This window comes from Plectropomus leopardus, chromosome 14 (genome assembly GCF_008729295.1).
Source record: "Plectropomus leopardus isolate mb chromosome 14, YSFRI_Pleo_2.0, whole genome shotgun sequence".
Classification (NCBI taxonomy): Eukaryota; Metazoa; Chordata; class Actinopteri; order Perciformes; family Serranidae; genus Plectropomus; species Plectropomus leopardus.
In genome coordinates, this window is record NC_056476.1 from 6,419,612 (window position 1) to 6,431,854 (window position 12,243).

The following is a 12,243-nucleotide window of genomic DNA, read 5'->3' on the forward strand; positions in this document are numbered from 1 at the left end:
GAATCGCCTGAAATACCACCTCACGTGAGCGTTAAAAAACAGAGGCAGAATTTGTGATAAACAACAAAAACATCGGCATTAGCATCTGCTGTCACCAATTCTGTTGTGTTTAACATTCGGCATGAAATATCACAATGGGTGCATCCCTGGATAAAACTGTGAGTTCATCTGCTCTAACATGCAATTGAACTCAATCGTTAGCATGCCCAACTACTTAGCTTTGCACCCACAATAGTTACAGAGACTTACTTTGCTCAGTGAATACCTCTTATACTCAGTTTAAAAAGTATAAACAGACAGCAATTCTTTTTATAGTGCTGTAAGTAACTCTGGAGAAAGATAGTTAATTATGGAGTCTCATTACCAACACATACTTCTGGTTGCTAGTCGGTTAGTTATCAACAACCTTTCTCCAGAGTTACTTACAGCACCGTTCACTAATACTGGTTATAATACTTGTTTTTTATTGATTGTAGCTGCTGTTACCTGCTCCATTGTGGCTTCATGCAGCTCATTAAGATTCAGCGTATAAATGCCATCCTCCGTCCCAAAGATTAGGTACTGATCTAAAAGGAAAACATTTATTGTTAATCAATTATTGTCAAAAATAAAACATGTTTGTGCGCTGCCCTTGTTGCATAACGTTGTACCTTTGGTGTCTGGATGAATCCATGATGTGGCACAGTTGATCTTCAGTGGACAGCCATCAAACACTTTAGAGAAACAGGCTCCCATCTGAAATGAAAAGCAGCACGGCTCAGCACAGGCTGGCTCAGTGAAGCGCTAAAATGTCAGCCAGGGTTTAATGAGCTGAATCTGAGCTGGAGCTGCGGAGAGGAAACCACAAAGCACAACGCTCCGCAGACCCCAAATATCTACAGAATGTACAGCAGCAGATCAGACAGGAGTTTAATAATAATCAGTGCCTGTGAAACCAGGCCAGCAGGGAAGACAGTGAGGGACAATGCAGAGGGTTCACTCACCAGTACTTTAGGAGTGGGTGGTAGACCGTTGATGGCTGGTTTCTAAGGAGGAGCAGTGGAGACAAAAACCATAAGATATGTAGATGCAGAACTCACAGTCAATTTAGGGACTTAATTTAGCTCCAGCCTCAACAATAAGCTGCACAAAGAAACAATATAGCCCGCTTTCTTTTGTTCTGTCAAAGTATTAAATCTTAAACATGAGTCGAAGCCAAATTTCCCTCTTTAACTGTTGGTGTTTGGAAGTGATGAGGGGAAAACATCATATTTGAGGTTTCACTGCAAGGCCAGCCAGCGAGCTGGAGACACTCCACATATAAAATATAGGCTCTTTGACCACAGATGGGAAGTGCTGCAGTCATGACTGAAACACACATTGCAATGTAATATATTGAGGAATGTCTTCAGACTCACAGGGAATTCCTTCTTCTCCTTCCCTCCGGTGCTGACGGTTGGGTGGCGCCTTGGGACTGCCTTCCATTCACACAGTCATCCGAATCATTATCTGTATTGAGGGAGCAGGAAGATGAAAGTTACAGTTGTGGCATTTCATTTTCATGAAATTTTGTTAATTAGATGATGACTAAATATGTTCATCAACAACATTTTGCGCATGACCAAGATGAAACGATAACAAGACGACACTGATGTCATTAAACGTTAACTGTGACCGCATCAACATGCAATAGATTTGATGAAAAATCTAGGACTAAAACATTGTTGAACAATAAAAAATACTAATATAATTTTCTTCAGGGCAGCAGCTATGTTTCCTGTGCTGCGAGCGCCATATCATAGCGACTCCGGCAGCACACAAATGCAGTCAGGAGGACTTGGAGTAATTTACTTACGTAAGTTTAAGTTAACGATGATAATTAAAGGCCTGTCTGAGTGTATTCCTTTAATTGACACCATCAGACCACGAGACCAAACCCTTTCTGCCAAGCTGCATTTTTAATCACTTAATGTGTCTTTCATCAGCTCATGATAATATCCTTTGTGAAATCAATTTTATTAAAAAGACAAAAATATTTGTTTTTGCATAACTAGATTGACTGACATGTTCAATCCAATCTGAAGACTAAAAAAGAAAACTAGACTAAATATAGATACGGTTTTCTTAGACTATGATAAAAATAAATGTCCAGATTGTTAGTCAGCTAAAACTTAAAGAACAAAATACAAAAAATAGGATGAGGTTGACTAAATATGGTAAAAACTAAGAAGGACAAGACTACATAAGTTAACCTTTAAAAGAAAAAAAAGAAGCTTATAATATTCACACTTGTAGAATATATTTTAAGTATCAAACAAGCAGTTTCTCCATCCAAAGATTATCAGACTCCCTTACCTTTACATTTAGATTTACTGAGAGCTTGTAAAAATGAAATAAGTTCTCATTAAGAGACGCACTTGTTTTAAGAAGACAGACATAATAAAAGACATTATGAAAGACATCTGAATGGGTTGTTGCACATTATTAAAATGACTCACCAGGATCCGAGGCGTGAGACAAAAGGCCAGGGCTGCTGACGCTGACAGAGAGGAAATCTGGAGACGAGTGCTCCGCCTTGTTGCCCAGGTGCTCAGGTGTGCTCTGTCTGCGAGCCACCTGGCTCGGTCCGTTCTCAGAGTTTGGAAACCTCCGAACCGTCAGCGACCTCTCGTCGTTAAGGCCAAGCTCCTCTGACGAGCTGTTCAATCGTGGCTGAGAGGGAAAGAGGGAAAACAGTTTGCCGTTAATTCAAACCACCAGTACATACACGTTGTCTTCTTCTTTATTAGATTTTCAAAAAATCTGAATGAATATACAATAAAACACAAACCAAAAAATAGATCCAACAGTAAATAAATTAATAATTAATTAATAACAAATTAACTTAAAATGAAAGAAAACAGAAATAAAAAGAATGGGGTCATAAAAAAGACCCCATACTTCTTTTTGGATAGTTCTCATTTTCCTTTAATATAAGAGCTAGTTTTTTTGTAAAGATATACATGCAGAGAATTAATTTAGCAATTTTTCAATACTTGTCATACTCATCAATATCTTATCAATACCCGTTTACATTTTGCCATGGTAGCACTATCATCCATTTTGCCTATAAAGCACAGATCTAAAAAGATTTCCTGTTTTTTCTTTATTTTATGCCCTTTTGGATAACAACCTAATAAGAAAATCTTGGGCTACATAGTTTATTTTATTTATAAATCATTTTCCGTAATATATTTTACCTCTTCCTAGAACTTTTGTGTTTTTAATCTTACTACATTTTAAAACACAAAGGAAGCAAATGCAAACTTTTGCACATACCACAAACACTTTTAACATGGACTATTATTGCAAAACTCATAAACATACAGTTAAATATATTTTGTGTCTCACCTTTGGGGGCAGAGGAGGAGGAACCCCTGGCTTGAGGGTTGACCTGAAATTGAGGTTTTGTACGTGTTTAAATGATGTAAACTACTATAGATTAATGTTTTTGAGTTCATCATGAACTCTTAAGATAATGACATCACTCACAGCTCTACTTCTTCAAAGGCATCTTCGAGGTGGGCGATGTGTCCCCTGCAGGACACAAACACAGTGATCAGTGTGGAAACTACAGCTCATCAAAGCTCAGGAGGGGCGTTAATGGTGCAAATGTTTATGTAAAATCCCTCCTTAGAGATAAAGAGAGTATGACTCTAAGGAGAAGGGTGGTGTAGTGGTTCAACCCCTAGTGAGCATCATGGGATGGAAACCACAAGAAAACACATTTGGAAAGCTGTGTTTAGACTTCAAACAAAAATCTCTGAGGTCTGTCTTCATTTACTATATTTACTATGACGTTAGTTAAAAAAAATTAATTCTAGGGTGGAAACAAGGTCTGCAAAAAAACCTTCAACATTGTATTCAACAATTAATAAAACTAGGGTAATAAGCAAGTTATGCAACTTGTGCTTTTAAAGTTCTTTAGATAGTGCCAAATTATTCAAAAACCCATCAGTGGCACAAAGATTTTAAAACAATGCACATTATTGTACAGTCTATTCAGGGTTAAGTCTGAGAAAAACACTTTTACTGTAGAACTACAGGCAGCCGTTTATGTATTTTTCAGTCTTTTTTTTACATCAAACTGTTCTACCTGCCTGCCTGTCTGAGACTCATCGCTACAGCAGTATGAACAGTTTGGATCTATAGCTACAATCAAACCACACACAGTGAAAGGAGAGGGGTCAGGGAGGGTGATTCGTGGATATGTTGGGCGCTAAAGCTCACTGCGAAAAAAGAATGAGGACCAAGCGAGGGGTGGAGTGGATGACGTTGGAAGGGCACTACAGCACACGCAGTGTTAGCGTTACCGTTGGAACAATTCGTCCTCAACGCTTTTGAGCAGGCTCCTTCTTGGGATAGGATGAGAGAGAAAGCGACAGCAAGAGAGGACAGAGAAAAGTGGAAGGAGAAAAACATTTATAGCACATGAACATGTGAGAAGGAGCTTACAGGCCAAAGTAACATTTCAAACTGCAGATGGGGAGAGTGAGTTCATGCACAGACAAAGACAGATTAGCTCCAGTGACGAATCAGGTTAATGTGAGAGACAGTGAGAAGCATTCATTAGAAAATTAATTTACACTGCTTGTCAGCATGGGTATCAGACTACAGAGCATAATAACTAACAGGCTTTAGGCCCAGATCAGACAGAGTGTGTTTTAGGAGCCTGGTGTGGCTTTTTGTAATGGTTTTCAATATAAATAAAGCATTTTGTTTGCTGCTTTAGCATAGCTGACAGCCTTGCGTTCTTCCGCTCTACGCGCTTCGCGTTTTTGTAGGAGCATTGTATAAGCCAGAAAAGCACCCCACACCACTGCAGTTTTGACAGTTATGCTACCAGTGGTAGAGTAAAAAAGACACAGCATACTGCAAAAAGTACTCTGTCTGATCATGGCAGGCTTTAGCAAAAAAAGGCAGTGTAATTTACCTCACCTGCAAGACAAGCTCTGACCTTAGTCAAACTTTTCATTATAAAAAGTCTTGCTGTCTGGAAGTGTTCTTTGTTATGCAATACTCAACACTACCACTACCACAAAAATCTTGTTATTGTGTTTTTGATGTGAAAAGAATCCAAATAATTACAATAAATGCAGACACAAAACTTGACCACATGTTTACTTTCTCTTGATTAAGAAATGCATCCATCTAATAAGTGCGCCAGGTCAAGAGAGAGTGAAAGAGAGAAAGTAGGAGGTTGGAGCAGTTCCCGTGACAACAGTTTCCATGGATTACCTGGTTGTTATTCCTCCCTCTGTAAAGGGACTCCAGGGTGAAGGGAAGTCATTATCTTTACTCACATCCTGTGGAAAGACACACGACAATAGAATTCTAAAAAAAATGTAGATATTATATTTCTGCATGCACTTAAAAATAACTGATCACACACAGAAACTGGCACATGAATATTAGCACTGATTAAACTGAACATGATTATCACCATTTCAGAATGAGCCTCAGTTTCCTTCCGGAGTGGTGGTTCAAACTGGACCTTGTCGACTGTAAATTACAAAAAAAAAAATCAGTTTTGCTTTTTGTTTTTTTTCTTGCACACACCTTTGGCACTAGAGGGCATCAGTGACCAACACTTTACACACACAAAGCCTTGGAAGTAGTACAGTTTAGCATTAGTAGCAGTAACACAGGAGAGAAATCACGTGTAAGAATGAACCAACAACAGATCAACAGACTCCATTACAATGTACCTGCAAAAACACCACAGAGGTCCCTCACTGATTTATTATACTGCTACGTGAATGTTTGGTCTGGAGCCTGATGACTAGTCGGTCACCAAAGATAAACACAGATTACACTTGACATTAACCAGATCTGCTCACTTTAGGTAAATATTGGTGAGAGAGAAAAAATTGCAAATAAATCATGGAACAGATTTCTCCAAGTTTAGATTTGAGGTCACATTCTGTCAAACAGTTGATCCCATAGAGGAGACTGGTTTAGTGTCCAGTATAAACACGGTGCGATCCTGCTGTAGTTATGAAGGCGAAAGAAAGGAACCAACCTGCCAATAAATTCTCCCACATAATCAGCTTCTCATTAACAAAGAAACTTTGTATTCAAGAATTCAGACCACAGATTATTTTGTTCCTGGTGTGTTTTTCAGCTTGAGGAATGCTGATAATGTGGAGGCGCTGATCACAGCAAGAAGGTGAGTCACAATCACACTCATGAAACCAACCAGCAATACATTTAAGAAAGTGAAGTCCTTTTTACACTGCCTGTTCAAGGCAGAAATGTTGCGCAGTTTTTCTGCCTCGCCATTCTGTTTAAGGGTATAGTCACACATGAGTTAAATGAATAAAAATAAAAACATTTGCCTACAGTGGGAACAAAATGCATCTTCGCAACACATGGAGCTCAACTTTGACCAACGAAGTCGCAGCCTCATCTAATAGCAAAGAAGTATGTGTGGAGGAAGAAAAAACAAGCAGAACTAGAAAATTTTATTTATTTAGTCTGGGCAAAAATGAAGAGAAGAGACTTTTCAGCCACAAAGCCATTATCAGCGTCAGAGACAGTGATGCTAATGATGGCTTCCCCCATAGCTGCTTGCTTCTGCATATTCATTTTTGCCCATGTTAATCAAGTGATATTTTTTTGTAAATATCAGTGTTCTGTGTGTTTTTTCATTCTCGTCAAAGCGTTGCACCTCTGCATTTTTGGAGATGATGTTTTTCATTGTGAGTGTGATGGACATTAATTATTGTGTCTAACCAGCCGATATGTATAACACTGGGCATGAAAAATGGAATGTAAGAGAATCAAGATGCAAAACTGAAATCACATTTTGGGGTATTTAGCAAGATAGCAAATAAAAAGATAACTAGCAAGCTAGCTTTCTGTGTGCTTTAAATGAAGTAATGCCTACGTTCAGTGCCAATATTCCCTTGGGGAGCACTGAACACTCGCCTGCAGTCTCTCAAATGTGACCATGCCCTAAAACATCAGCTGGGAGTGGAAGTGGTAACAGCGCCGAATCAATATCTGTGTAAAAAGTGTGAGCTGGTGAGATGGGATGAGTGTGATGTTTTGATGATGGGTTATATGTGTGACCCACCACCGGAAGATAAAAAAAAGAAGTTGGCAGCTAACTGAAAGAGGAAGAAGAACAGCAACCAAAAAAATGACAATGAAGTCTGAGAGCTCCTTACCATCCAAGCAGGGGACGAGGTCAACTGATACATAACAGAGATGGTAAATGATTGTTAATTGCAATGCTATGCTATTTTTTGGGGTTAGAAAGCATTGCCCAATGTGTATATATGATATGTGATTCGTCACACATCACGCCTCTTTTGCTTCTGGAATGCCGCTGTAATATCTAAAATCACAAACTGTGGCGGCATCATGCCAGCGATGTTTGGTTCTGTACAAAAAGCAAAAGGTGTCATGATGATCAAATGAAATATGAGTTCTTCCTTGTTAGAATCTGATTAGTCATCTACAGTGTAATGTTATTTCAGTCAGTCTGACAGGAACCAGGATATCTCATTGTCCAAATTACTCAACTTTATTAGTTGACTTTAAGTGTCCACCCAATGCAGAGGAACTCCTCTTATTAGTGCCACATAAATTTGAAACACAACGTTCTGTTTTATTATCCTTTTTCTCAGGAGTCTTTGGGGGTGAGCTCGGGAATTAAGCAAACACACACTGTCTCACTACACTGTCACTGACCTGCGTCCCCCCTGTGCTTCTCAGTGAAGCTAGGACTTGAGCATGGCCCTCCTTGGTCTGTCCCATTGTTTGCTTCATGTAGGAGGGAAAGTCAGACGTAATTGTGAGAAATATAGATATGGCTAAACAGGAAGTGCATCTGGTACAATCACAGTACGGACAAAGCACAAGACACAATGAAGCACAGCACGTATCGCTACAGATAAATACGACAAAGACACATATCTCACCAGGGGACTATTACTACCTCAACCAAAAATGATAAAATGAGGAACAGTCTGGTACAACAGGCACAACAAAGCGTTCAACTTTATCTACAACTACTGACGACAATACAGACAACAACTTCCCTGAAGGGTTGCAGAATGAGATACTGGCACAATCTACTGAGCTGAATCCTCAGCCTGATTATGAATCAACCAAATTCCTCAAGAAACCTTTATGACCCCTTCAGACAAGCTATTTCACATCACACAGTGGGTAAAAAAAAAGAGGGACCGTTAACTTAATGGACTATACTACATCCACTCTCTCTTCTGTGAATCCCGGGGCTATTTTTATACACATTACCACATGCTGTGGTCTGGAAAAGAGCCAGCCCGTGCTGCAGGATTAGTGGATGACCCTCAGACAAGCCGACAGACCTCTATCAACCTACACAGCCAGTCTGATTGACATGCTGACCAATGACAGGACAGATTCACAGCAGGGGGTTGGCCTTGGTGATGCATTTGGGCTTTTTGTTCACTTACAGTTTATCTCTGAGCGTGTCCTCTCAGCTCTGGCATGTTTGTTGGTGGAACGGATGGTGTGTCTGACTGCAGAGAGGGGCTGAATAAAGCAGAGTGAAAGAGATTTAAAGATTAGGAAGTAGGTTTTGACAGTGAGAGAAGCACTTGACAAGACAAGCACAGAGCAGGGTGAAGTGTTATCAAATATTGTAACACCGACGCTGCGTCGCCTTGAGTCATTTGACACCATTATCTGTTGAAACAATCTGCAAAACCAAATCCTGAAACTTGTATGTTGAGTGAGAACTATGTTTCTATCGATGCATCATCACATTATTATGCATCGCAGAGGCTGTTTGTTTGCAACAGGCTCCATTGCTTGCAGTCAATAGCCTTCAGGGTTTTTTCATTCATGGTGGCCAAGACAGTGCTACTGCTGTCAGGGGGGAGAAAAGCACAATGGTCTTTTAAAAGGCACTGGTACCACCTCTTTGGCTGCCACATAGATGTGATGTTGATTCCAGTTGGAATAATAATGTCCATGGAGGGAATCAAGAAGAGGGGGAAGGGAAGCTTTAGGGGAACATGAAAACAAACTTCAGAAAAGCTCACCTTTGATCATTTTTTGCAAAGTTGCTGAAAAAAACATGCTGTGCTAATATTTACATTCACTGCTGACAGAGACTGTCAGTGTTTGCACTGCAAGTCTGTTTTACAACAACATTTGGTCAAATTTGACAAGGACTAGTTGGGGTTTTTTTTTTCAATAATTTTGTTGTTTTTTTGTAATTTTCCTGCAACAAGACAGTCAAACAAACAAATTGAGCACATTTTACATGTTTCCAAGTATATATGTTCAAAAAAGTTGCCCATGTGTCTTTATCTTTGGCTCATTCTTTGTAGGCTGAGTATACTTTCAATGTTTATGTTTTATAGGTGATGGAATCAGACTTTACCTCAAGGTCATCATCATCCACCTCACTGTAATGCTGGTGGTTGTCCGGGTTGTTCATCTTATCGAGGAGGTCCATAGCGAGCCTCCTTGTCAAACCCGTCTGGGCCACATACACATGCTGCAGACAGATTACAAGTTGTCATAAACCGGTGCATAACTTGAGATTAATAGTTTATACTGGCGGTCTGGAATCCCTTAATCTCACACACAAGATTCATGCTAACTGGAGCATCAAAATCCCTGCAGAAAAAAGTCCAAGTTTCACTGTTGCAGAGTAATTAAACAAACTGCATTAATCATAAGACACCTTTCCTCAGAGACATGCTTTAAGTTAATGATGATAGAAACTATTTCTACAGACAGTACTCTTTGGTGTATGCACACAAGCTGGAGCCTCAGTCTACTTCCTCTGGACTGACACTTTGTTGACATTTTCTATTAAAAAATGTAACTGCTATAACTTTTCTTTCATAAATATACTGTAACTGGATTTTTAACAACCGTTTAGGGCCATGGTCTGACTCTGACCTATAGAGCTAGAAATTCAGCCAAACCACTGAGAGGCTCACTGGGCCAACTGAGATCCTCTACTTCTTTGCCCGGCCTTCAGGATTCACAAATGTAATAAATGCAACTTCTAATCTCAACTAAAGTAAGAAACTGTACATGACACAACACAGACATGACTTTTGAGACTTGGCTGCTGTGCTTCCTGTAACTGTTTTCAGGCTAAAAAACTGAAAAACATTCCTTATTGCAAACAATTCAAACTTTTACTATTTAATGTCTACCACATGTCTAAGAAATGTTACCGATAGAAGTTTTTCTGCAGTCGGCCTCTTCTTTGGGTTCTTTGTCAGAGACACTTTGACAAAGTTATGGAAGGCAGTGGACCTGGGGAACAAGATCGTTTTGTTATAATGCAATGATTGTCACTACTTTCCTCTCAGATCAAATGTTTAAGTATCACAATGTATTCCCAGGACACCATGCTGAATATTCTGGGGCGCTCACCATTTGTTTTTGTCTTTTAGCTTCGGAGGCTGGAAGCTGCTCTTAGACATCAAAAACAAGGCCCTGAGGAAAAACAGAAAACATGGATTAAGAGTGGTTTAGACAGTCTTAAAGAAGGAAATAAGTAAGGTGAGCCAAAGTAAGCCTGAAACCTCTTCTAAAAATAACCTTAATGTATTTTGAGTTGAACAGAATGAGCACTGAAGTAAAGAAAAGGCATGATGAGGCATTACTGTTACGCAAAATAAGAAAGTAGACTAAGAACTTTCTGAGGAGGCTCTGACTCATAATTTTTGAGAAAAGTCAAACAAACCTCATCGGGTGGAGGTCAAACATGGGAGGCTGGAGCTCGGCCAGCTCTATCGATGTGATGCCAACAGCCCAGATATCACACAGCTGGTTGTAGCCACCGTTCTTCTCCACTGCTGCTACTTCTGGAGCCATCCTGCATAGATTAAGTACAAGAATTTAGAGACAGTGCTCCAAAAAGTAAGAAAAAAAGAAAAATAGGTTGGCTAGGAGGCTTATTTGAAGTAAAAGCCAGTGCTGATATGAATAATAACAATATACCCTGTTAATATATATCGGAAAACTGTTTTCTCCATTTAACAGTGCCTTTGGAGGTCAGGTTCAGTAGGCGAAATGTTGTTAAAATACAATTGCTAGATGACTGCGTTTGCATTGAGTGATGATATGCAAATTCTCCTGTCGCAATAACTCTTCAAGAAGCATGGCTTATAAGAAGTTATGTGATGCAATAACACCTCTTGTAGCGCCTGCTGCATCATGCCCGAGGGAGCCAGTTCTGACTGAAAAGCGCATTGCCATAGCATCATGTGACCCATAAAGGCCAAAAAAGTTTTTCCATTGTAGTTTTGCAACATATGGCTTTCTTTAATCACCATGTCATGTTAGCGTCAAAACTTTTTTGCGAGAAATGGAAAGTTTTGCAATTTGAGGATTAATGGATGCACAGCTAATGACGGAACATCGGCCCTGGGGCTGATAACAACTTTGTTTCTTACTCGAAAACACATCACTTGCTGTGTGAATTTAAACTTGCATCAAAAAGGGGAAGCATCTGTCTGACCAGCATGTCCACACAAACTAGATTCTGCCCGATAAAATAAATATGGTGACATAGACACATGACTGGAAATGTTAAAGTAAGTGACTGAATATATTAAATGTAACTCGAGACAAAAAAACAAAACAAAAAAAAACTGTTCTTGAACCTGTTTAACAAAACCTGTCAAAGGCTCAATGACTCATCTGATGAGGGTGACACACCACACTCACCAATAAGGTGTTCCAATGAAGGACTTCCTTTTGGCAATGGTGGCTGTTATTTTGGCTGCAACTCCAAAGTCAGCTGTAACAAGGTTTGACAGGGCTTTTCAGATTATGTAATCCACATACATAGAAAAGCTGCAGACGAGTTCAAGTCCTTGAGAATTAAGATGCTTAAGAGCAACTTACCTAACTTAACATCTCCGTTGTCTGTAAGAAGTATGTTGGCACCCTGTGAAAAAAAATCCCATAAACATTTATTTAACTTTGTGAAAATACAAAGAGAGCATAATAATATGTAAGTAACATGAGACTGAGGCTGAAAATAATGAGCTCGGCTGAAGTGTTGCCCAACTGGTTCATAACAAAGTGCCAATCGTGTCTTGTACTCTCTCAGTAACATCTGGTTTAGTTGAAGAAATAACTGATTTATTTCTGATCTGACTGCCAGTTTACTTGCACCAGTATCACATCTTTTTAACAGTTTCAATGAAAGTGTTTCTGTTGGCTGTGACTGACAGTCTCTCTGGTGGCATC

General features: G+C 39.5%; 1 protein-coding gene across 1 annotated transcript in view; it reads right to left on the minus strand.

Annotated features, from left to right (window-relative positions):
- The window catches only part of map4k5 (mitogen-activated protein kinase kinase kinase kinase 5), a 41,509-nt gene that overhangs the window by 15,089 nt on the left and 14,177 nt on the right, over nt 1-12,243 (minus strand). The window contains 20 exon segments of the mRNA XM_042500689.1: nt 487-566; nt 651-735; nt 984-1,025; nt 1,398-1,418; nt 1,420-1,458; nt 1,460-1,488; nt 2,478-2,691; nt 3,370-3,412; nt 3,511-3,555; nt 5,257-5,324; nt 5,462-5,520; nt 7,191-7,214; nt 7,717-7,788; nt 8,469-8,547; nt 9,404-9,520; nt 10,215-10,296; nt 10,417-10,479; nt 10,730-10,861; nt 11,716-11,788; nt 11,896-11,938. Of these exon segments, the coding sequence (XP_042356623.1) occupies nt 487-566; nt 651-735; nt 984-1,025; nt 1,398-1,418; nt 1,420-1,458; nt 1,460-1,488; nt 2,478-2,691; nt 3,370-3,412; nt 3,511-3,555; nt 5,257-5,324; nt 5,462-5,520; nt 7,191-7,214; nt 7,717-7,788; nt 8,469-8,547; nt 9,404-9,520; nt 10,215-10,296; nt 10,417-10,479; nt 10,730-10,861; nt 11,716-11,788; nt 11,896-11,938 (1,410 nt within the window).